The sequence below is a fragment of the Neopelma chrysocephalum genome, unplaced genomic scaffold (assembly GCF_003984885.1).
Source record: "Neopelma chrysocephalum unplaced genomic scaffold, ASM398488v2 Primary Assembly neopelma1_65b, whole genome shotgun sequence".
Taxonomy (NCBI): domain Eukaryota; kingdom Metazoa; phylum Chordata; class Aves; order Passeriformes; family Pipridae; genus Neopelma; species Neopelma chrysocephalum.
In genome coordinates, this window is record NW_020897723.1 from 3,601,597 (window position 1) to 3,626,787 (window position 25,191).

Consider the following 25,191-nt stretch of genomic DNA (forward strand, 5'->3'; position numbering starts at 1 on the left):
GTGCGGGGCACGCGTGGGCCTCGCGCCGTGGGAGCCACTGGTGGCCCTGGGGCTGCGGCGCTGCCGGGGGGGCTCGGGCAGGGTTGGGTGTGAAGGTGGGGTGGGTTTGTTGGCGCGTGTCCCATCTTTGCCCTCCGAGCATCGCGACGCTCCACCAAGGGCTCCTCGGGGCAGGGGTCAGGGTGCTCTGCGGCCGCCGGCTCTGCTGCGTTCGTGCAGGGGTTTAACCGTGATGTGTCCCGCTTGGGGTGGGTTTGGGGGGCTGGTTCCCCTTCCTTCCTCGTCTGAAGGGCGGTCGGTGCCGGGTGCTCAGCGCCAGTGCCGGGTTGCCGGTCCCAAAGTGGGGGCTCTCAGACAATGCAGGTTTTATTTTGGCGCTTGGTCAGTGCTCCCCAGGGATGTCCCCAGTGATGTCCCCGCTGGGGTGGGGCCACCCGCTCTCCCCCTCTCACTGCTGTGTGGGAGCTGGGGCTGCATCCGTAATGCCGGGAGTGCCGGGAAGGGCCAGAGGGAGCCGGCTGTGGGTGTGGGTGCCGTCGGCCACCCATCATTAGGATGCAGGTCCACGGCCATCTCCCTGGAGACCATGGGAATGGAGGCCGGGTGAGTGGTGTCTGGGGCGGTGGCAGCTGTGCTGGGAGGGGGCAGCTGTGTGCCGGGGGGGCCGATGAATCACTGCCCTGGGCCGGCTCCGGCCTTTGTTCCCCCGTTGTCAGCACAGGAACGGGGGAGCAGGGGAAGTGTGCAGGGAGCCGGGGCAGGGGCCGATGGCCAACCCTGCATGTCACTCGAGCCTGCTGCAGGTTCAACCATCGGTAACAATTTCATATTTCTGTCCTTGAACTAATTATCCACAAGAGCTCTTTGGAGCTGACCCGGGTGGGAGCTGCTGTTTTGGGTGCAGCACTGTCACGGGGTGATCCCCTGTTTAACACTCGGGGCATTCCCGGGCCCTTTGTGCCGCTGAAGGGAGCCATATGCTGCAGAGGCATCTCCGAGGATCTTGCAGGGACAACAGAGAAAGGGATTTCTGAGTGCTGCTGAATGCGGCTGCCAATCACCCGCCGCCCGGGCCGGCTGCCCTGTGCCAGCCTGGAATGTGCGGCCCTGGCAAACACAGGCTCGTGTTTGGAGCCAGGATTTGCCATCTGGGGGAATGAGCTCCGCAGGCTTTAATTGGCATCGGTGTCTGCCCTGCCCTGTTCTCACGTTTGCTGCCGCTCCCAAGTCCAGCTCCCGTGTAATTCCATGGCAGGGAAGCAGCTCCCGTGGTGGCGCTGCTGGAGGATGATTCTTCCCCGTGCTCATCCAGACTGTCTTTGCCTGGCAGGTTCTCCCTGAACACACCGACCACTGACCCACCCCCGACTGCTCCGCTCCCCCACAGCACTTTGCTCACGCCCTGGATTTTTATTGGGTTTAATTGGCTCTGTAATAGTTTCATGGCAGGAATTTGCTCCCATCCAAACCTGCTCCTGTGAATGTTCCCCCACAGTGTGAGGGAGGGGACACGGTGGAAGCCCCTTTGCCAGCTTGGTGTCCCCCCTGCCATGTGAAGCGTGCAGCCCCTTGTAGCACATCCAGCCAGTGTCCCGTGGAGTCTCCCTGCCCCTGGAGCTGCAGGCACAGCTCCTGGCAGGAGTCAGGACACCAGGGTCGTGTCTCAGGGGTCAGGGTCGTGTCTCGGGTCAGGGCCGGTCCTGGGTGCGAACCCCCAGCTGTGCCCCAGCTGTGCTGGCCGGCGAGTGGGGCAGCCAAACCCCACTGCAGCAACACCTCAGATCACCAAGCCCAGGGCCCCCAAGCAGGGGGTTTCCTCCCCTTTCCTCCTCCTCACCTCCACTGCCTTCCTCCCAGCCCCAGGGCTGACAGTGCAATCCCTCTTGCCGGGCCCAGCCCTGTCCCTCTGTGCTCCTCTCCTGCTGCTCCACAGGGATCTCCAGGGCTGCCCCGGGTGCTTCTCTTCCAGGTTCTGTTGATGCTTCCAGCATGGTTCTTGTGCCAGTCTCTCCTGAGGAGCTGAGAGCTGCAGAACAGTGAAGATAATGATGCAAAGAGAGGGGGCAGCCACCCTCCAGCAGCCAGCTGGGTGCCAGCACCAAGGACCTTCCCCCGGGACCTTCCTCCAGGACCAGGGACAAGACCTTTCCTCAGAGCCTCCCCAGGACCTTCCTGACTGTCACTCTGCAGTTCTCCCAGGTGCTCCAGCCACACGGACCTTGAGCTACATGTCTCCCACAGCAGTCTCTGCTTCTGAATCTGCTTCAGAGCCGCGGGTGCCACCAACATTAAACCTTCCAACACGAGAGCTGAACCCTGCAGGACACCAGGACTCTGCCAACAGACCTGTCCAGGACCCTGAGTTTCCCACCCCTTGCCAAACCCAGAGCCAAGAGTGCAGGAAGCACTGGAGAGCAGCCCCTCACAGACAGCCTGGGGAATAAAGAACAAGTTCCTCAGAGGCTGGGAATGAACGGTCGGTAATTAAGGGCTCCAGCAAACGGAGAGTTTGCTGAGTGCAGCCCCGGGGAGGCCAGCAGGGATGGGTTGGGGTGAGCAGGCCCTGTCCCTGCCACGTGCATCCCACTGTGGCAGGAGTGCAGGAGCCTTTGGGGTGCCGACAGCGGGGGAAGAAATGCACGGGACAGGGAGCCTGCCCCTGGCTCCTGCCTCTGCAAAGTGTGCCATGATGGAGTTCCAGGCTCAGCACAGCCTGTTCAGCTAAAACTGAGTGTCCTCACAGGGATCTTCACTGGCTGCTTCCCGACCTGTCTGTAGCAGACATGGAGAGCAGCTTTTTCCTTCCTTCTTTGCGGCAGCTCCTCGTCCGTGGCAGAGGGGACAGCAGCCAGTCCTGGGGACTTTGACATGGGACAGAGATGGACGGGATCCCCCATTGCAGGGGCTGTGGCAAGAGGAACAGGGTGAGCTTCCAGAGTCTGCCCAGCACTCCTTGGACTGTGGTTTTATTCCTCCTCCTGCTTCCCTCACCCAAACAAGCAGGGCTGGGGCACCCGCTCCCCCCCAGGCTCCCCAGCAGCCAGCCAGGTTCAGACCCTCCCCAGCCACTCTGCTGGGTCTCCAGCCAGCACAGAAAGCAGAACTCTTCCTTTTGATTTAATAAATATCTGGAAATGTCATAAAAGACATGATAATAAAATATCAGATGCAGGAAAATGAGTAGCCAAAGGCATTAAAAAAAGGGACAAGAGTAAACGCAGTAGATTAAGACACTAATTCCCATCCCTTGTATGTTCTCCATCTTCCCTGTGTCTTGACAGGCAGAAATAAATGCCCCCACTTCCCGGGAAGCACTATCTGCCTCTCCCTGCTGGATTGTCACCACGGGGTGCCCGCAGCCGTCAGCCCATTTATCCTCCAGATTTGGTGCTTTATCACTTCCAGAGGAGTGGCTGGGCTGGCTCATCCTGCGCTCCCACTGCCAGCACTTGCACTTCAAGGGCACGTCAAGATTCTCATGGTAAAAGCTAAATTTGATTTTTTCTGCTCTGAAGTGTCCTCGCAAATTAAAGAGCCAATTTGTGCCTTTGTTTAGGCCATGCAACAGGGCAACAGGAGCAAAGACAAAACCAGAAGGAAAAACAGTCTCAGGGAGTTTGGAGGAGCCGCTGGGTCCAACTATAACTCTGTCACAGTGGGAGCTGGAGGTGGGGGTTTTCTTGCAAATGCAGCTTTGAAGCAAATCAAATGCCAGTAAATTCCCAGGCCCAATGGTGCCATGAACACAGGAGTGGGATCAGTGACAGGGTGATGGATGTGTTAATGTTTTAACAGGCCAACCACCTCATAAATAATTTGCTGAGTTCTGGAGTAACTGACCTGGTCACAGTGGCAATAAAGGACCGTCCCCTGGGCTCTGCTCCAGGGCTCCACAATCCTCCCACGGAAAGGCTTAAGTGGCTTCTAACAATGTCTATTTTATATTGTCACAGCCCAGTGCCCCGCTAATGCTGCCGGCCCTGCAAACAGCACCACTGGAGCTCCGGGCATATTCCAGTTAAAACCCCCGAAATGACAGCAGTGACTGTTGTGGGTGAGCTCTGGGTTTGCTCTGTGGAGAGTGGGACCAGCCTGTGGAACATCCTGGCACAGAGCATGGCTGGGTGAGGAGGGGCAGCGTGCCCAGCCCAGGGAGTGGTGTGGGGTGGCCTTGGGGGGGTTCACAGGAACCCAGCAGGGACGGGGCTGTGGCCACCACGGGCTCTTCTGGGCAGTAGGAGCAGATGGAGCACAGCCTGTGGTCAGGAGACAGGGCACTCCCAGTGGATTCACCTTGTGTAACAGGTGTTCTGCTTGGATACTGGGTATTCGTGCCATTTATCAGGTATTGCTCTTCTCTACTGGATATTCCTCTTCTATCCTGGATACTCTCATTGCACACCCTGTCCCCCTCTCTGGTGCTGGCACGGGGAGCAGTGTAATCAGTGCAGGGCAGGGCTGCTGCTGTATTCTTTGGGTTTCTAACTTTTGCCATTGTGGGCCCAGGCCAGTCATGGCATCTGCAGCTCCACCCACAGCCACAGTGTGATGTTCTAGGTTTCTCTGTGCTGGTGGTTCATCAGTTCCCAGATTCCCCCATGTCCCAGTGAGACGGTGTGTTCTGACCACATGGAGCTGTGGGATTTGTCCCACCAACTGCTTCCCTGTGACCGTGGGATGGGCCAGCGTGGTCATGTTTCTGTAGCTGCAAATAATGGAGTCTCCAAACACTGGAGTCATTTGTCGAACAAAATTGATGGCAAACAACTCCAGTGTGGCACCTCCAGTGTGAGGGTGGAATTAAATGGGAGACAATGAGGAAACAGCCCCATTTTGGAGGGCAGAGCAGCAGGGATGGCCCCATTCCCTGCTCCAGCAGCACAGGGACAGTCCGTGGAACACATGGAAAGATGTAGCTGAGGAAGGATGGGGACAGCAGTGCCTGCCTTGACAAAGGCACTGGTGGCCAAAAAGGGCCAAGGTGGAGACAGGTGTTGACGGTGGCTTTGTGTGTTCAGTTTGCTCCGTGTGATCTGTGCCTGCTCTAGTGCTGGTGCTGGTGGCAGGGCACTCCCCTGGCACTGGGAGTGGGGGCAGAAATCCCACCTGGGCAGTGACTGGCACTGTGCCTTGCCCCCTGCCTCTCTGCAGGCACTGCTGACCCCGACCCACCCCTGCTGGGGCTCCCTGGGCTCCCCAGTGTGGCATCCCCTCGCCAAAGCACCTTCCCCTCACAGCATCCCTTCTCCTCCCTGCTGGGTCCCCCGCACACACAGCCTCATCCCAGCCACCAGAGGCAAGTGTGGCTGCAATGAAAAGTAAATTTAATATCCTTGCCCCTATTTTCGTAAATGAGTGTAGCCATCAGCTGCAGAATAAATGACACCTAATTATGGCTGGGGGGAGTTCAGGCAGGAGGGCTTGGCTGGGAGGGGATCACAGGGAAGCTCCAGCACTGATGGAAAATGAACAAGATGCCGGCTGTAGGGAACCATAATTACAGAGGACTGACACACTGTGAGCTGTTTATGGTAATGAAGTGGTGCATCAAATCAAATTAACCTTAGTTATTTAACACAGAATGCACCGAGGACTTGGCTCGGGAGATGCTAAATCCAAATCCGGAGCCGTGCCCAAGCCAGGGAAGCGGCTCGAGCGCTGCACGGGCGTCGCTTTGATTTAGGACGCGTTCAGTGAGCGGCCGGAGCGCCGGGACGGCGAGGGCGAGCGGGCAGAGCGGGCAGAGCGGGCAGCGCACGGAGCCGCGGGGCTGCGGGGGGGGTCCCGCTGCCGCCGAGCCCCCCAACATGCGCCCCGTGCCCTGCGCTGCTCCCGCTGGAGCGGAGCCCGGGCCGGGTCCGTGTCCCGCCCCGGGAGGAGGGAGCGGGGCCGGGGGCTCGGGACGGTCCCTGCCCGGTGTGCCGGGCACCCCGCCGGGGCCGGGGATGCGGGCGCTGCTCCCGGCGCTCCTGGGAGAGGTTCCATTTCCCGTCTCTCCTCCCCACCGAGGCTGCGGCGCGCGCGGGAGGAGCGTCCCCGTCGGGATCCCTTCGCGCTGACGGGTGAGTAACCTCTCAAATTAACCCAGAGACTCCGCCGAAGATTAATGAGCTTTCGGAAGGAGGGTCCCCTCCGTGCGCCGAGCTGTTGCGGCGCCGCGCGTTCCTCTCCGCCCGAGGAAGGGATTCATTCCTGCCGCGGATTCCCTGGCGGAGGAGCCGCCACGAGCTCGGCTGGGGCCGGGGGGCCCTGAGGGCACCGGGGCGAGGGGCAGAGGGGCGAGGACACTTCATGGCAGCGGTTCTGTAAATAATGTTAAGAGGCTGCTTGCGTTGGCGGTGTTTCCTCGGATAAAGGGAGGAGGCAGGAGGGGTGCTGTCGGGCTGTGGCCGGGAATGCCGCCCGGCTCGGGGCAGGGGTGCCGCTGTTCTGGGGTCGCTCAGGTGCAGACAGGGCCAGGTGGGCTTTGCGAGGCAGGAACGGGTGGTGCTGGCAGCGAGGCACCGTGGGCAGCTCCTGCTGCTGGCACAGCCCATCGGTCTATTTTGAATTGGTTCGGATTAGGAAATGTTTGCTCGGGGGCCTCTGGGGAGCCGAGTCTCTCCTCACGGAGAGGATTCCTCTGCAGGACTTCCCACTTGTTGGAGCAGCACCAATTGCATCTCCAGCCAAAGGCTTTCCTCTGTGTGTGTGATTCACGGAGTTTGATGATTTTGGAGCACCTGCAGTCGGGTTCATCTTGAACTAAATTTTTGCCAGGAACCTGGTGGTTCCCCTGCCCGTGTGCCAGATCTTGCATGGCACATTTACAGTGCTGCCCTGTCACTCCTGTGAGCCTCTAATCCTCAGCCCTGCACCGGTGGCTCCCCTGAGGATAGATGAGAACCCCAGGTGTTATCCCAGTAATTCCTCCCCTAACAATGGCTCCGGGTTCCACTCCGTGGTGGAGGCACTGGATTTTGTGGTTATGAGTTAATTTTGCTTCTTTCCTTCAATAGGAAAATGCCATGTGAGTCCAGAGAGTTAATCACTATTGTAGGGGAATAAAGAGGGGATATTTCTTCTAATCCCCTTTAAATGGCCTCAAAATGAGGGCTTGACAAAGATGACTAATGACAGACATGATTAAACTAATTTAGTAGGTGAAGCTTCAGTGGGAAGCCCAGGTACAGCCTTAGGGCCCAGCAGGAACTCTCCCAGCTCACTCCCAGCCCTCCTTGTCCTCACGCTCGAGATAAACAAACTCATTAGCTTTGTTTTGCTTTGATCAGAGGATTCCCTTTCTCTACTGAAAATATTTTTGTCTCTTTCTGCAAACCTTTTCCTTGCTGCTGCCAAATACAATCTCCCTAATGGGATACTAAATTCAGATCCAGTTAATAGCCAGCTGCATCCTCATTTTTCACCCGATCCCTCCCCTCAAAGTGTTCCCGCTGAACACACGAGTGTCTCAGACCTGATAACAGTAATGAAATAGAAAGTCAATGGAATGTGCCTGGGGACCTCTGGGAGTGTGTCTGGGCACCTCTCCGAAGAAGATGCCTTCAGCTCTGGGGATGTGTTGTGCCAGGAATGCTACCAGGCACAGGGATGGGCACCACTCCGTGCCCAGCCCCGCTCCTCTCCCAGTCCCAGAGGTGCCTCTGTTTTGGTGTTCACCCTTGTGGGTGCACACGTGGGCACGGGGCAGGGCTCAGTGCCATCGCCGTGGGTGGGATGGTCTGGGCAGGGATGGCCCGTGTTCTGCAGGACATGGGAATGACACAAACAGGGAACACGTGTGGCAGCAGCAAGGGCTCAGGTGGCACTTGCAGTGTCTGGTGTTCAGCAGCATCAATGTCTCTGACGTGGGGAATGGGATGGATGGGGTGAGCTTTGCTCTCCCCTCTCTCCCTGTGGGCTGGTCATTCTTTGATTTAAGGATTCCCCACACCAATGACCACCCTGTCACCCATTCCCTGAATCCCTGTGGCAAGCTGCAGCCTGTCCTTGCTGCTGCTCCTGGATAATGACACCAAACCCTCATCCTCTCACACACCATGAGCAGCACTGGAAGGTGCCCCTTCCAGGCCCAAAATATAACAAAACCTGCACACAAAAAAGGGCAAAACTGGGGGTCCCATGCCTTCCCCACAGCAGTGGGAGTGATTAATGGTGTATCAGTGCGGTCCATCTTGCTTTTGTTTAATTATCATTTTTGTATTGTTTGTGTCTCCAGAGACCCGACCGGGCGGGAATAGTCTGATGGATTATATATGAAATCCAGGTCAACACGTCCAAGTGTTATTGCCTCATAATTTGCTGCACCACAGAGGCTGATAGAGATGCCTCATGTTATTAATTATGCCAATATATTTTCCTGAGCAACGTGATTAATCAGGCTGTGTGCAGCACGGCCACGGGCCTGTCCTGTGTCTGTCTGAGCTCGGGTGGAGGTGGCTGGCTCGGGGAGCAGGCAGCAAAATCTGCACTTGGTCTCAATCCCTCTCTTCCAGAGCATTCGGGGGAAAATACAATTCCCAACTCTACACTTGGTGTGGCAGGGAGCCCCGAGGCAGGGGGGGCAGAGCACAGGGCTGCCTCTGCTGGGGCAGCAGCTCCGGGGGGACAGGCACAGCCAGGGGGACCCCCCGATGCTGCCCAGCACTGCCTGGCCTCGTGTTTAGCCCTGCAGGGGTGGATGGCACTTAAATCACAGAGACTTGTCTGCTCTCACTGAACCTCTGAAAAGTGTATCCATGAAGTTTTCCTGTAGCTCATTTCATTTTCCTTTACAGGCTCCCAGTGCAGGATCTGCGCTGTGCTGGGCACGGTCCCGGCCCCTGCGGGGTCACGGGGGGCTGTACCTGGGCACAGGTCATGTCCTGGGAACTGCTGTCAGTCTGCAGGGTCCCGGCAGAACACAGTGTTTGCAGCTTGGCCACAGTGTGAAAAGATTCACAGAAAAACAGGTTTTGACAGAAGCCTCTCCAGCTCACCAGGCACGTTTGCTCGGTGTCGGGGCTTCAGCCTCCCTGGCAGCCCTGACCTCAGGGGAGCCCTGACCACTCAGGCTCCCCACAGTGCCACAGCTGGCACCAGGACCCGGGCAGTCCGTGGTCCCCAGCTCAGCATCCCCAAACCCTGGCAGAGGTGGAGCTGAGCTCCTCCAGCCTTCCCGTGGGGACACGACCCCGTGCCTCGTCCCTGCCCCTGCTCTCAGAGCTCTGCTCCTGCACTGCAGCGCAGCTGAACCTTCTCTGTCTTTTGTCTCCATAAAGGTCAGAGAAGAGCCGTCGCCCTTTAAGTGCCAAGCCGAGGTCTCCCACCCCGCAGTGCCAGAGGACTCGGAACAGTAAGGCAGCTGCTCCTCCCCCGAATGGTTGCTCCTTGGTTGCATGAACATCGGGTTGGCTCCAGCCATTTCCTCCCTCCTCATCACGAGTGTGACTGTGAAGGTTTGTGTCTTCCCCACCACCCAGGGCTGGCAGTCACACAAACCAGGGTGCTGGTGACGGGAACTGCTGCATCCTCCCAGGGATGCTCCCAGACCTTGGGCTGATATTTTCCCAGCACTGAGTTATCCCGCAGCAGAAAGGACAGGACACGGGGTGGGGATGAGTCCTGACTGCCCTGGGCCTCAGAACCCCTCTGAGAGCATCCAAGAGCCATTCAGGCAGCCCGAGGGGCTGGACTGCAGCTCCAGGGACAGGGGCCCTGTGAGCCCCCAGCCCAGGGCGTGGGGCAACTGTTGGTGTCAGGGAGCCCCAGGCTGGTGACCCCAATGCTGTGGAGTGTAACTGCCTCACTGGAAGTGGGGGAACTCGTGCACTTTGGGAAATGGAGGACAGTGCTGGCAGGGTGCAGGGTCAAACCCAACAAAATTAGGGCAGAAGCTGCTCTGGGTGGTCCCCTGGGATCCCTGCCTGCAGAGGGAAGCACATATCTGATCCTGTTAAAGTGTCTGACACTTGCAGAGTGCTCTTCTTGTCCTTTGGGGTGAAACCCAAAGCTTCCACTGAGCTCTGGAGGAGCTGGGTGTGGCAGAGCCCTCAGCCTGGCTGCCTGTGCCTGGGGCTGGCTCGGAGCTGGAGTGGCAGCACAGGGATGTTTTGTACAAAGGCAGGAGCAGCACAGACACACAGAGGGTCGGCTGTGGCTCCCTGGCTGTGCCTGACCTCGATTTAATTACACCAATGGCTGCAGTTGGCTCCCAGCCCAAGGCAGGAGATCCCTGCCAGGCCATGGTTATGGGTCCCCAGCAGTCCTGTTTTCCTGCAGCCCCAGGCAGGCTGAGTGTCAAGCTTGGGCTCCCCACAGTGCCAAGGGGGCTTGAGGACTCGGGGGGCTCAGGGGACTCGGTGTCTCTGCCTTGGCATGGGCTCCAGGAGCCCTCCCCTGACTGGGGGACCCGTGTGGAGTTGGGATGGATGTGTGTGTCCTGCCCCTGTCAGGGCACAGGGCAGTGCTCAGGTGGTCAGGTCCCCTTCCTCGGCTCTGCCTGGAAGGCACTTGGAGCTCATCATGAAGTGAAGCCTTCCTGGAATGGTCCTGCCCCAGGGATTCACCCATAAGCCAAGAGGAGCCTCCTTTATTCTCCATTTAGTTCCTGGGACTTACCCTCTACCCCGGGCCAAGCCCATTGCTGAAAATGCCTGTTAGAAGCTCCAGTCACAGTCAAAATTCCATCAGAAAATGAACTCTGACTGAAGTGATGTGGAGCTGGCTGGGATTTATGTGCTCCAGGCAGCTGGAGCCCCTGTGCCAGTACCTGGGGAGGTGCTGCCAGCACACACCGTGACCACTTCCAATTTCACACCACTTTGAACTCACTCTCATCGAGGTTGGGGAGATGAAAAATGTCTTTATTAAGGGAAGTCACAGGTCCCTGACTGGGAGCTAAATGAGTTTTAATGTGAGTGGGGACAGCAGGAAAGGGTGCAGGAAGGAGGACGTGGTGATCCCTGGCCTCCCCTGGGAGCCTGTCGGGGCACAGCACCTCCCAAAAAAAGGATTGTCCCTTGGTTTTCCTGTTGCTGTGACTACCTGGAGATGGTTGGTGGCATTCACTTCGGACCAGTGAGGTGACATGGTTTCCACAGTGGGGGGAGGTGACCAACGTGCTGGGCCCAGTGCAGAGCTGTAAAGCACAGGGATTTCGGGAAGGGCCCAGTGCAGAGCTGTAAAGCACAGGGATTTTGGGAAGGGCCCAGTGCAGAGCTGTAAAGCACAGGGATTTGGGGAATCACAGGGCTCAGGTGTGCACCCCATTGCCCACGTAATGCTGCAGGTGTTCCTGTTCCCTTCTGTCATAACTCTGTTTATTCCTGGAAATGTGTCAGTCCCAATCCAGTGTTTCCTCCAGTTTCCCTGCCCCAGTGCTGATCCAGATGCTCTGCAGCGAGGTCTCCTGGACCAAGATCACCCTTTGCTGCAGGGACAGAAGAAAACATCCCCGTGGTTTTTCTCACTGTCCTTTTGGCACAAGCCCTGCTGATGGCCGTGGGCTTGCTGGGCTGCTCTGCTCCATCCAGACCTCCTGACACTGTTATTCCCAAAAAGGAATCTCAAAAAGAGTGGCCATCTGTCCATGGGCACACACATGCACACACGTGTGTAATGTGCTTTAACAGTTTCCTCAGTTAAACCTGCTGCTGTCTGTGCTCCTCCCAGGGGTGTTGGTGCTGATCTCCCTGGGCACCCACGGTGGCTCCCACCTGGAGTGACTCGGGTGCCCAGTGGGCACAGAGCTGTGTGGGGTGTCCAGGCTTCCCGCTGCTCGTGTGTCCCCAGCAGACCTGGGTGGCTGTCCCCTCCTCGTGATCTTTCATCCTTTCATTTGTGTCTTTACTCCAGGAATCAGGCACCAAACCTGGAGCAAAGTCAAGCCCAGACCCTCCTCCTGGCTCATCCAGCCCTAGAGTTTGCCCAGGGCTCTGTTATTATCCTGCATCCCTGTAATTAGCTGCTTAGGCTGTGATTGCCCCATTGTCCGCTGGATGGGTTTAATCATTCCTTTCTCCTACAGTGGCAATTTTGTTCCAATTAATTATTTCAGTTTGAACAGCAATAGCTGGTTGAGTTTAGAGAGAAATTAAAAGGGTAGGGAAGGATAATGAGCAATGAGCTAACTTGGGAAAGGCTGCAGACAGGGCTGTGCGGGTCCCGCTCCTCTGCCAGCCTCTCCCTCGCTCCCCAAGGAGCTTTCCAGGGCTGGGAAATGTTCTCCCTGGAATCGAGGATCTGGAGTGACACAGAGGCACTGCCTGGCTTCATCTCTGCCTGGGAGCTCTGTCCTGGGTCTGATGGCAACGGGGAGGGGAGGGGAGCATACACAGAACCCAGCCCCGAGGGAAAGTGTTGCGTGTTGTAGTGATAGGACAAGGGGGAATGGCTTCAAACTGACAGAGAGTAGGGTTAGATGAGCAACATCTGGCTGTGGCCCTTCCCTTCCCACAACATCTGGCCACTGGGCTGGCTGACAGGCAGCAGCTGCCAGCTGAGGGGCAGATGCAGCAGCACATCCCATGCTCCTGTTGTGCAGGGCCATGGGAAATGGGATGAGGAGGGAGGGGTGGTGTGTCCAGGGAGGCTCAGGTGCCTCCAGCTCCCTCAGCCTTGTGTCCCAAGCTCACCCCAGGCAGGGTGCAGGGAGCCAGGGCTGGAGGGGTCTGTGGGGGCTGCTGTGCTCACAGTTGGAGCTCCCAGTGGGAAGGAGCTTGGAGGAGCTCTCACCTGCCAATCTGACCCAAACACTGCTCCAAAACACGTGGTGTTACAGCAAACCCAGATCACCACATCCCTCATTAACTTGGTGGAATTACCCAGCGTGGGTGACGTTCTCGAGGTGATTTGGGATGAGACTGATTTAGAATTTTAAAAATTTAGAAATAAATAAATTTAAGGTTAGCCGAGGTTTTGAAGGGAGAGAAAAAACCATTAATGCCTTTCAGGAGTTACAAAAATGCTGCCTGTGCAATTCATGTATAATTCAACGAATTCCAGAGCAGTTTGAATATTTAAATTATGTATGATCAAAGCAATAAAAAAATCTCCATTTTCTCACTTCGAGCCCCCCAGACACAACGCTCTCCAGTGTGTCCCCCCTCCCCAAAAGGCAGCTCCTGCCTCCGCACTCGCAGAGCTGGTGAGCCTCGTCGCTCCCAAGAAATTGAGTTAGGCTGGAAAAGCACGGGCTCCAAGCGCTGCTGCTGCTCCCTAATCCGGGCGGATGCGCCGCTCAGGCAGCGCGTTGCCAGGGCGATGGGCACAGCAGGGCTGGGGAGGGGTGATGGGCACGGCTGGGGTGTGGGGAGGGAACCCCCCCTGCCCACAGCCGCTGTCAGTGCCCGGGGGGAGCCAAGGGCCGGGGATGGAGCTCCCGGTGCAGGACGATGGAGGGGTCTCGTCCCCCACCTCTCTCAGGATGCTGCAGAGCTGCAGCTCCGGCCTCACTGCACCTTTGTTCCCCCGTGGATGTGTCTGTCTCCTCTTCCAGCTCCCGTTTGTTCCCCCGTGGATGTGTCTGTCTCCTCTCCCAGCTCCTGCACTCAGGGGCTTGGACTTGGCAGCTCCCCTGGCTGTGGCCAGAAAACACCAACGAATTGCTCCCTCTGCCTGTCCCTCCACCCCTCTCCAGATGCTGTAAATTTTCATTAGTACTCTGTAATTTAATGATCTATTCCCAAGAGAAAATTAGTCTTCAATTTACAAAAACTTCCCTGTTAATTTAAGCATCGTAGTAGGGAGCAGTGCAGTGCCAGAGCCGCATCCTGCACCCCCTGCTCCCCCTCCCACAGCCTGAAAAAGGACAAGTGCAAGGGAGAATTCCAATAACTCACTGGAAAGACCACTGGAAATCTCCCGATCAAGGCTGCAAAGGGGTTCTTGGGAGCAGGAAAAGCAACTTTCTCCTGAAACAGGAGGTTATTTTGAACCTGGCAAATACCAATTCAGCTGGAGGTTGATGCTGGAGGACTGGGAGAGAATGTGCCAGGCTCGCCAGGAATATGCCAGGTGAGCCATCGGTGCTGCCACTGAACCCTCGGGGCTTTTAAACAGTCAGTCAGTGCCAGGCCCTGCAGACCCTTGGCAGACCCCTCAGGCCCTGCAGACCCTTGGCAGACCCTTCAGGCCCTGCAGATCCTTGGCAGACCACTCTGCAGCCACAGTGTGGTCCCCGGGTTGGGCAGGACCGCGGTGGTTCTGCCTGGGGCTGCTGCAGGTCCCTCGGTGCAGAGCCAAGGCTCCAGGCTCTCACTGCCCACCCTGGCAGTGCTGCCCACCCTGGCAGTGCTGCCCAGGGTCCGAGGGCATCGCTGTCCCCTCCTCCTGCATGTCCCTGCAGATATTGAGATGGATGATGGTGGCTCTGCTCATTAGAGCCTGTGGCAAAGGGTAGGTGCTGGGAGTCTCCGTGCTGGGGGAGAGCTGCAAGGGGAGCTCATTAACTTGAAAAATTGGGTCCAGAGGGCTCATTTGTCTGAGATCAGTTCCCTGTTTTTTCTAGTAATATGGAAAATGGGGGGGGGGGATCTGAGCCTCTCCTCAGTGACTGGTGCTGTGATTTACCCCTTTCTCATTCATGTTCTCTCCTTCAAATTGCCTTTAATACTGTTTATTTTCCATGGGCCTTAAGCCTACCCATGTGGAATGTGTGTAACCCTTCACTCCCATGGTACTGTACCCACAGGACAGAGCGGACACTGTGACATGTTTGCTCAGCCTGGCACCACAGGGATGCTTTTGAGGGGCCCATGATGCCCCCCTGGTCAGGTTGGGGTGGTCCCTGGCACCCAGTGCCAGGCACTGCCATATGGGCTTGTTCTCTGACCCCTGGTCTCCTGCAGTAGGAAGTTTGTGCCCCCGTTGCCTCCCTCATTCCACGGGGCCGTGGGGGTGGCTGGTGGGCAGAGCCTGCTCTGAAGCATCAGGAGGGCTCACCCTGGGTCTGGCACTGCCACTCACACGGGGAGGTGCCAGACCCTGTTGCAGGGAGAGGCTGTAACTCCAGCTGAACCTTTGCTTGATGATTTCCCTCGATTTTCTGAGCAGATTCAGGGCAGAGGCTGCTGAAGGACACCTGGTGCACAGGATGCTCCTGCTGCAGGGGGGCTGCAGGGCAGGCTCCTGGCACGTGTCCCCCCCCATGCTGGCAGCAGCACCGTGTGCCACAGAGCCACCAGTCACACCCCACTAACAGCAATCGCTAATTGCCTTGCACTGTTAATAAAGGCAGAGCTGTCAAACCACAGCAAATATTGGAGGGGAAGCCTGAAGTCATCCCCTGCCAATGCCCTCCCCTGCCCTGCCCCGTGGCAGGAATGAGGCCCAGCTCTCTCCATGGCTGTGAGAGGAGGATGGGGAAAGGAGGACAGGGAGAGAAGGACCTGGGAGGAGGCCACGCTTTGAGCTGAGCCCTGTGGAGCCCGTGGAGGGGAGGGTTTGGCCACGGGGGCTGCTGAGCCCCCCAGCACCTCTGCACCTGCCAAAGGACAGAGCAGAATCCCTCCAACCCACTCTGTACCAGGGCTGTTCCCTTCCCAGCCAGCCCTGCCCCAGACGTGGTTAAATTAGAAGGGAAATCTATTTCCTCTTTTAAAAAAAAATCCAGGGGAGCAAAATTGGCGTTAAATATAGAGATATGATATGTAAATGAATCTGACAACTGAGTGAATAAAAAATGAAGGTTTAAATTATTGAAGGGTGGGAGGAGATGGCGCATGCAAATAGCATTAATGTGGAAAGAGGCAGTGCTTGGAACAGGGAAAGGAGGTTTTGAAACGTAATTATTCCTTTTAAGAAAAGCACTACATACGAAATAAAAGCCAACAGGGCCAGCGTGTGACTGTCTCAAAGCCCTTTCTCTCCTGCTTGTCCCTTTACCCTCCTGGTCTTTTTTTCGTCCCCTGCAAAGCATCGAGAGAAATCGAAGGCTACTGAATTTTTTAGCTTTAATTAAAGTCAGATGAATTAAGTTCTGATTGCTTGAGAACGAGTGAGAGCCGGGGCTGGCCGATCACAGGCTGCTGCTGAGGGGGCCGGAGGGGGTGTTTGGTAACTCATTTGGTGGGTGTTTGGTGACTCATTCGGTGGGGTCAGGGCTCTGTGGCTGCCAGAGCCAGCGCAGCCACAGCCACCCCCTGCAATCAGTGGGGACTTCCAGCACTTTGCAGAGGAGGCATGGACTTAATTTACATGGAAAAACACCTGCCTGAAGATGTTAACCAGCCAGGAGGAGTTCAGCAGGGCTCGACTGTGCAGACACTGCGCCGGCTTTTGTTCCTGTTCCTCCCCGTGCCGCAGAGCCCGCGGGCAGGATCAGAGGAGCGCGGGGCCGGGTGAGGGAGCATGAGCCATTCAGGATTGAAAATAGAAAACTCGGTGGTGATTTTTATCAGTGATAAAGCAGACAAGGAATTCTGGCGGTAATCTGTGAGCACAGAAAACGTCCCCATCGCCTTCCTCACAGCTGTATTTCTGCCTCTCTGACCCTGTTCAGGACTGACGGAGCAGATTACGGGTTCCCTTTCCCTAATTCAGAACTTGATGGCTTGGGACAAGTTGTTAAAGTTATAGATCAATATGTCATTTATTAGAAAAGGGCCTCTCCTGGGATTCTTATCCTTCATTCATTATTTGTCGTGTGCTGACAGTGAGCCCTGTTCTGTCTAATCTGTCTTTCTGGCTGTTTATACAGCCCTCACCACGGCACCACCCAAGTGCCTCCCATTGCTTAAAAAATGATGGTTTGCTTCCTGCTCCCTCCCCTGCTCTGAGAAGCCACGAGGGCTTCAGGATTTATGGAAAGCGCATGGGGTTGATTTTCCCATTCCCTTCCGAGATACCAGTGGTGGAGGGTCCTCCCCAGGGACCTGCCTGAGGGGCTGGGTGGGGTGATGTGCAGGGCTCACTCCCCTGCCCGGGGTGCTGCTGTCCCGGGTGTTTTGGTGGTAACTCCTGCCATGGAGGGGTCCTGGTGTCCCCCACATCACATGAGGCTTCCCTGGCATTAGCCCCTGTCTGATGTTGGCCTCAGGCAGGGTTTCTTCCACCCTGCAGTGGGGAACTCCCCATGTTCCCTGCCTGGCCAGTGCCTCAGCCCACTCCTGGCAGGACACAGAGCCACCCACGTGGACCCGCCGGCCGTTCGGGCAGGACACGGGAGCAGTTCCTGCTTTCTAAATGATAAATCACCCTAACCACTATCAGGCACACAAATCATGTTCATCACCAGCAGCCACTCATGACATAATTCTGCACAGCAACTGTTACATCTTCTGCAGAGGGTGGTTTGCTCAGTCTGTGTCGCTGCCCAGGGGTTTGTGCCTCCTGCATGAACCACTTACAGCAATTCCTGCCTCCCCCCCCAACAGCTTTTGTGCTTATGAAACGAGGGGGAAAGAGAATTCCCCCATGGATCCCCACCTCATTTTCACTGTCTGCTTGACAGATGTCACTCATGCCACCTGTCAGGCCAGGTCCCGGGCCCAGCAAGGCACAGAGCTGGCATCTGCTCTGGCCTCTCCGTGGGTTCAGCAGGGCGCTGGTGGGACCAGTGCCCCTGTCTCTCAGCTCCCACGGTTCCCGCGGCTCCCAGTCCATCCCAGTGCAGGTCCTTTCCTGCCCGGCTTGGCCGCCGTGTCTCCATGGCGACGCGCTCTCCCTGCCGCAGAGCATCCTTGGCTCGCCACTTCCAGCGCTGCATTTGTATTCCCAGCCTTTGTCTCCCGCCCGGCGCTGGCAGCCGGCCAGGCCAGGCATCCATTTCAAAGCAGCCTTTGTTTTATCGGTGCAGTAGCTGCTCAGAAATCCATGGGATTCAATCAGGGCGAGAACACCGTGTTTCCTCGCTCTCCTCTTTCCCCCCCAGCCAAGGTGCTGTTGCTCAGCGTGACCACATCGCCCGCCCAGGGCACCGGGACGGGGCTGTGCCAGCGGCCTCGTATCGGACAGGCAGGAGCAAGCGGGGGGAGACATTTTCCTCCTCCCTCCCACCCCCCAGGCACAGCTGACATTTCCTTGCCGAGCCAGACGTGCCATTTCCAGCGCTGCCCTGTCCTCGAGGCTCAGGTACAGCCAGATCTGCTGAACTGCTGAGCCCGGTGGTTGAGATTCCAGCCCCTGGGCAGAGGAAAAAGATGCTTCGAGTCAACTCAGAGCCCAAAGCCAAGATCCTGCCCCAGCTGACTGCCCCTTCCCGCTGTGGCTGCCTGCTCCAGGGGGCAGGGTGAAGCCAGCCTGCCAGGGCTGTGATCCAGTAATTGCAGGATCCATCCTGGCTTCCAGGGGAGTCCAAGACTTAGAAAATGGGATGATGTTACACATCTGCTCAAGTGTGCAAAGACAGATGTGAAAGTGTGTGTGTGCACGCACGGGTGTGTTGATGCAGGTTTATGGGGACCCTGGTTTCCAGGCACTCCAGTCCCTGTGGACCTTCCCCAGGGCACAGAGAGGCAGCCAGGAGGGGACACAAAAGAGGGCAAGGTGGTGTCATTGCTGAGGTCCTGGTGCTCCCCAGGGCATCCCTACAACCCTCAGAGCTTGGAGTGAGGCAGGAGGGAAAGAAGAGGTTAATGGGAGAACAGTGAAGTCTTTGTTAAGGGCAGAGGGAGCAGCCACGTGTCAGCCCTGTCCAGAAAGAAAATGCCTCCAGGAGAACCTGTCCTCTGAAACAGGTGTCTTGGAAGGCAGTGGGAGCTGAGCAACCAGCCCAGGGTCAGTGGCTGTGGGGAGTGTGTCCAGCAGCTGGTCCTGCCCTGCTGCTGTGGGGAGGCTCCTCCAGCCTTGGGCCAGTCCCTCACAGCCCGGGTGTGCTGAGCAGGGCTGCAGCAGGGAGTGGGCATGAAGCTGCTGGGCTCAAGGGTCTCACAGGAAGGACCTTTCATCTTGCTGAACCTCAGACAGTCTGCTAAGTGATTCACTGCATTGTTAGGGTGGGATACAACCACCCCAGCATTGCAGCTCCCATGACTGGGACCGCTGGGAGAATCGGGGGCACAGGAGTTCAGGGTGGCACAGAAAGGTCCCGGTGAGTGCCAGCTGTGGTGGCCCAGGCAGAGTGCCACCCTGGCAGCAAAGTGCCACCCTGGCAGCACCGAGGTGACTTTGCATGAGGACACTCTCACACCTGGAGAGGGTCCCACGAGGTAACAAGTGCCAGAGCTCATGCTGCGGTCTGTGGTGTTGCTCAATAAAGTGTGTCCTGGCCCCATTTTATTCTCCTTAATTAGGAAATTCAGTAGATGAATCGCTTTCTGAAGCCTCAGAGCACATTGCTGGCACAAAAAGAGCTGGTCTGCGGCAGAGCAGGAATTGTTTGTGCCACTGTCAGTGAGAAGTGCAAAGGAAACAGGTGAAATCTGTTAATCTGGTGCTGTGCTGAGAAAGAGCAGGTGTGAGTGAGGCAATCGATGAGCATTGATTAGAAAGGGGCTCACTCCTGTTTGAATGAAGGAGGACAGAGCAGACACACACAGGGTGTGCAGCCCCAGGCAGTGTAGCCTCCTGTGTCAGCACCCAGCACTGACCATGGATGCTCCTGTCCCTCTCCCAGGGCACTGGCATTGCTCTGGAGGCAAAGCTCATGTGTCTCCCACGGATTCACCACCTGGGATTAATCCTGGAGGAAGGGTGAGCTCTGCCATGGGTGCAGCTGGTGGGCTGAAGGGAGGGGAAGCTGTTTCTTCTGTGAGCATCAGTGACTGCATGAGGCCATGGCAAATTATTGGACTGGAGGGCAGAAGCAGGAGGGGAAGCACTTTTCCCTTCACACATCATCCACATCTTCTTGCTGGTGGCGAAGGACAGTGGTTTGTAACTCTGTGGGCTCTCCAAAGAGTGCTCTGCTACTTTTTGGAGTTGTCTTTTTGTTTAGCAGAAACATAGAAACAAGCTGGAAAGAGCCACAGCTGTGGAAGAGAGGTCAGGACACGGGGACCTGGCAGACTCCACGTGGGCAAATCTGGCTGAGCTGCCCACAGGGCAGGTGATGCCCAGGGTGGCTGGACCTGCTGCTGCAGCAGCATCTGGAGGGACCTTCAGAGCCAGGGGACATTCCTCCACCAGCCTCCATGAGGGATTAGACTGGGAAGTCTGGAGTGTGGGTGCTGGGGAGAGCCACAGGGAGCCCACCGGTGTGATTCCCTTTGGAAGTGCAGTGCAGCCCTGGTAAATCAATAAAGATTGGGAGCATCTCTTGCACTGCACCACTTCCGAGTGCAGGGATGTGAGGCCGGTGTAATTGGCTGGATGCAGAGTGAAATCCAGGCTCAGCAATTCCATTTTGCAGTTGGCAGCCTTCCCAAATGCAGATCGGGGAGCGCGAGTTGGACTGGCTTTAGAACACAGGGAAATCCTTTATCTTTGATAATTTTTTTGCTGATTTAAAGGGTAGGATTAAATCCCCATTTAATAACCCCAAGTGCCTGCTCTGCCCTGCTCTGATTGCTCTGTGTAACAGTGATAGTGCTGCCAAGGCACCGGAGCCCAGAGGCAAGGCAGGGAATGTTCTCCCCAGCACAGATCCCATGGCTGTTTGCTGCTGCAGCCCATGAAGAAGAGCCAACTGTTTAAACCCCAGCCTCAGCACAGGATGGTGTTCACTGCTTTCCAAGGCTTTTTCCAGCTGCTTTCCAGGGCTGTTTCCAGCTTCTTTCAGGGTTGCTCTGAAGGCAAGCCCAACGCTTTCTGTTACCAACTTCCAGTTTTGTCATTTGTGGGTTTTCCTCCTAATTAAGGATCCTCAGGGTCCCAAATGTCCCTCACTGACATACACAGCCTGTCTCACTGCACCAACAGGTTCCAGGGCAGGGATTGTTTCTATCAGTAAGTGCTGCCTGTTCAGTACCTTTATACTGCTGCCTCTTACTGTCACCTGGGCTATTTTTAAATCCTGTAAATAAAGCCTCTACAATGAAAGGGAAAGGAGCCTCCTCACAGAGGAACACAGAGAATTGCCGTGTTGACGAGGAAGCTGTTTCCTCTTGTCTGTCAAATCAGCTCATTTAGATTATTTAAGTCAAGAGCAATTTTGCAAACAATCTGTTTCTCCCGTGACAGCGGCTTCACCCCGTGTAATGACTGAAGGGAACGAGAGGCTGAGAGTTATTGATGGCAAAGCCTCGTGTCCCCAGACCTGCTCCCAGCACAGCCCCCAGCTCTGTTTTCCCCAGGCATGCAGTAGATGGGATTTTCTAACATGTCGGCTTCCCGACTCCACGGAAGCCTCGACAGCAAACTGCAGCTGAAGGGCGGAGGGGTGGGAATGCTGAAACGGCGCCAGCTCCCCTTTAACTGCTTTCAGCCAGTGCATTTCTCTGCCTCCTGCAGTTCATTCTCTTGCTCTGATGACACGAAAATCCTGATTAAAGAGTGAATGGGGATGTGAGGATGGGAGGACCCCGTGCGTGCCAGGCTGGCAGGGTGCAGGTGGTGGCTGCTGTTGCAGGGAGAGGATATTTGGGGATGGCTGCCCAGGAGGGCATGTTTGCCGAGTGATGAAAGTGTAACTGCACAGATCCATCCCTGGCAGCTGCCTGAACACGGGTGGTGTGTTTGCCCTTGAAGAGTTGTTTCCATTATTTCTGATTTCTGATGTAATGTATGACCACAGTGCTGCGGAGCCATTCAAACACACAGCAGAGAAGGGTGGCAGGGTGAGGAGGGAGCACTGCTGGAGGTTCCTCCCTTCACACACCGCCCTGAGCTCTCCTTCCTGCTCAGGAACCCGGTGGTTCCTGGGAACAGTGATCCCAGGAGGGTTAAGGATTTATCAACCCTTTGGCTGAAAGCAGCTCCCAAACCAGGTGGTTACATGTGTCTGTTTAAGCACAGGGATGCTGCTTTGCTGTCCCTTTGCTGGCAGAATCAGGAATCTGAGGCCTTAGCAAAGAAGTCCCGAGGTCCAAGCTTCAGTGAATACCAAAGGACAAAGAATGAACTAAATAACTGTAGTAAGCAGGAGAGAAGGTCACCCAGAACCTCAGTTCCCAAATAACCTTAGGCTCAGTGCATGTTAAGGCTAAAACCAGGAGTGGGTGGTGAACATCAGAGTGCTGCTTCCAGCCTTGACCGAGTAACACTGCTCTGACTAACAGGCTTCTGCATGGGTGAAGCTCAACCTTCCAGTTCTTCCAGAAGCAAATGTTCTTCCTGTTTGAGGGTTCATTAATTTCCCTGGTGTATCCAGGAGTTCACCAGCCAGTGTCATATGTGTCAGAACTCAGCTGAGCAAAGTGTTACCTGGGAGGGTGAAAGAGGTAAGAACACGACGCTGACGGAAGATGATGATGGGGTAGGTAATTGAGGGTTGGTTCCTGCAGCTGACATTTACACTTACACACTGATTATAAATATATATACACTGGTTACATATACACTGATTTGCTGACAGTGTATAACCAGCTGCAGCATTTACAGAACAGAATGGAAGTCACCACTGCAGCAGTCTAGTTGCTAGGAGCACGTGCATAAATAAAATTAGAGAACAATCTAAAATAATAAAGAAAGCTGCAGACCTTGACTATGAATTTTATTGACAGTGGCATAATACAGTTAACAAACTGACATAACAGGAGTACATAATGCATTCATCAGCCTTCCCAACTGAGGACAGACTTAACAGCAGCCCTCCTACACCACGTGGAGTACCTCCAAAGAGAGATGAAACAGGGCTGCTGTGAATGGAACAGTGAGAGGGAGCTGAGTCAGACTTCAGGAAATAATGGCTTTCGGTTACACACAATTACATGACAGTCCAAACTTTTTCACATGAAGAAAAATAAACAGGACCAAATTAATTCAAACCTATTTCAAACTGTCAGTACCCTTTAAGTCCAATCACTTCATGTCTGTGCATGTTCAGCTCACAGCAATGTACTCTGCATTACTGAGCCTCTATGGACAAAAATACCCTCCCTGGCTACTCTGCATTGTCATAAACCTCATCTTTAATAATGTATGATCTTCTTCAGCTGAAAAACACTGTACTTCATTCATGCAGGCAGAGAGACAGTCAGTGGATACTGCAGCAGATTTCCAGGGACAACTGCTCATATGCCCAGAGCATCCGTTCATGTCACAGGAGAATCAAATAGCATTCATTTTTTCACCAGCATTGACAAGAACTGAAGCTAGGCTGGTAAATGCTGGTGACAATGTGCAGCTGGATGCAAAAAGAGAGCAAGAAGTTCCCTACCCCAACAAAACCTTGGACAGGGAGTCAGAGGGAGAACTGTTCACTGGGACTTGTCTGCTCTCAGTTTCACTTGTTCCTGGCATTACTGCTCTCAGTTCTCATCCCTTATCCTGTTCAGTCCTTTGACTGGCTTGATTTTTCTAATTTCTGGGATATTGTTGCTGAAGCCAAGTCCAGTAACACAGCGTGGCTCATACACTCCTCACTCTTCATTTTCTGTATTTGGAGTTACAGTATCTCTGTGTGTTTTGGAATAAGCTCTGTGTTCGCCTACATCAATCTTTCACCAGGTTTGCCAGTGCTGGGGACTTCTCTATTCCCTCCCTCAACCCAACAGAGTCAGTGGAAGGGTAAGAGAAAGGTCTGTGGTGGTTATTTACACATTAACACTCTTTACCTGTCAGTTATTGGCGCCCCAAGCTCGGCGCAGAGCCGGGCACACCGGCAGTGCCCTGGGAGAGCTGCCCAACACACGGAAAACACGTGGAAATGGGTGTTATGCCCATCCGTGTCTTGTCATGCATCGCTTGTGGAACAACTGTGCTGTGCTGAGGGTGTTTGATGAGACAGCGCCTGGAATTCCATGTGTGCACCTGGGATAGTGAAGGAACACATCGTACACGGGAGCTCTCTGCTCCCCATGGCTCCCTGACAGGAGGGCGCAGTGAGGTGGGGCCGGTCCCCTCTGCCCTGCCTGCAGTGACAGGGCCAGAGCAAACGGCCTCAAGCTGAGACCAGGGAGATTCAGATCCGACATCAGGAAATATTTTTTCACTGTCCGGGTGGTCGGGCATTGGAAGGGCCTGCCCAGGGAGGTGGTGGAGTCACCTTCTCTGGAGGTGTTTGAGAGGCATCTGGATGTGGGTGATGTGGTTTAAGGGTCACGGTGGCGGTGCTGGGCTGACAGTCTGACGGGATGATTTTAAAGCCTCTTCCAACCCCGATCACAGAATCACGGAATGTCCTCATGTGAAAGGGATTCACATGGATCACCCAGTCCAGCCCCTGGCCCTGCCCAGGACACCCCAGCAAGTCCCACCCTGTCCCTGAGAGCGTTGTCCAAACACCCCCTGAGCTCTGACGGCCTTGGGGCCGTGCCCACTGCCATGGGGAGCCTGGGCAGTGCCCGACCACCCTCCGGGGGAAGAACCTTCTCCTGACACCCATCTCAGCCCCCGTGACACAGCTCGGGGTGCAGCGAGGTGGCAACGCGATGATTCTGTGACTGTCTGACCCCGCCGCCCCCTCAGCCCCCCTCAGCCCCGGCCCGGCCCCCGCCATGTCGGGGCGCCCCGGAAGCGCGGCCGGGGCGGGTTCGCTTCCTGCGCGCGGGGCGGGCGGGCGGTGGCGGCAGGAAATGGCGGCGGAGCTGCGGCTGCAGCTGCCGGGCCCTCCCGCTCCGCAGCGCCGGGCTCAGCCCGCATAGAGCCGCCGGCCGCGCCGGGCCCGCGCCGCCGCCTCCGGGACGGACTCCGAGCACTTTACATACATGAGGTACCGGGGAGCGCGGGCGGCGCCGCCCGGGGCCGCGCGGGGCGGGGGACGGGACGGGACGGGCCGGGGCGGCGGCGGAGCCCCCGGGGCGGCCGGAGGGGTCGGGGTCGCCCTCGGCGGGTGGTGGGGCCGGCGGAGGGGCCGCCCCGAGGGGGTCGCGGGGCCCGGCCGGAGCGGTGTTATCATCCCCCCCACCCCCGGGCCGAGCGCTGCCCTCCCCGGCTCGGGGTTCGCTCCGTCAGGGCCGACAGCGCTCGGGGGCCGCCGCTGGGGCACGGAGGGTCCCGGGGCTGCGCCGGAACCGCATCGGCGGGATGAGGTGATGCAGCAGAATTGTCTCCCTTAGAGTCCTTGAAAGGGTGAAGCGCAGGTAGGAGGGTGTTGGGGTGCAGGTGGGACAGGCAGGGATGGGTGCTGGGCACAGGGGGCACACGGGGCAGGCTCTGCCCGCTGCCCTCCCGTCCCTGGGACACGCACACCCCGCCGCATCCCATCCCTGGGACACACACACCCCGCCGCAT

At 56.5% G+C, this 25,191-nt stretch overlaps 1 protein-coding gene and 1 long non-coding RNA gene across 9 annotated transcripts in view; both read left to right on the plus strand.

The window, feature by feature from the left end:
- The first annotated feature begins 1,881 nt into the window (after positions 1 to 1,881).
- LOC113967982 lies at positions 1,882 to 5,719 on the plus strand. Its single transcript, XR_003534326.1, has 3 exons — positions 1,882 to 2,924; positions 3,954 to 4,054; positions 5,581 to 5,719. It is a non-coding gene; the product is annotated as an uncharacterized LOC113967982 (long non-coding RNA).
- Positions 5,720 to 6,036: 317 nt separating this feature from the next.
- Positions 6,037 to 25,191, plus strand: part of TNRC6A (trinucleotide repeat containing 6A) — a 61,657-nt gene continuing 42,502 nt past the window's right edge. For 7 of the 8 annotated variants that reach the window (XM_027684168.1, XM_027684166.1, XM_027684170.1 and 4 more), the window contains exon 1: positions 24,570 to 24,670. In XM_027684168.1, the coding sequence (XP_027539969.1) occupies positions 24,666 to 24,670 (5 nt within the window). In that variant the 5' untranslated portion in view covers positions 24,570 to 24,665. Of the gene's footprint in view, positions 6,063 to 9,260; positions 9,438 to 24,569; positions 24,671 to 25,191 lie in introns of those variants that run through there. The other variant, XM_027684167.1, reaches the window with a different exon arrangement.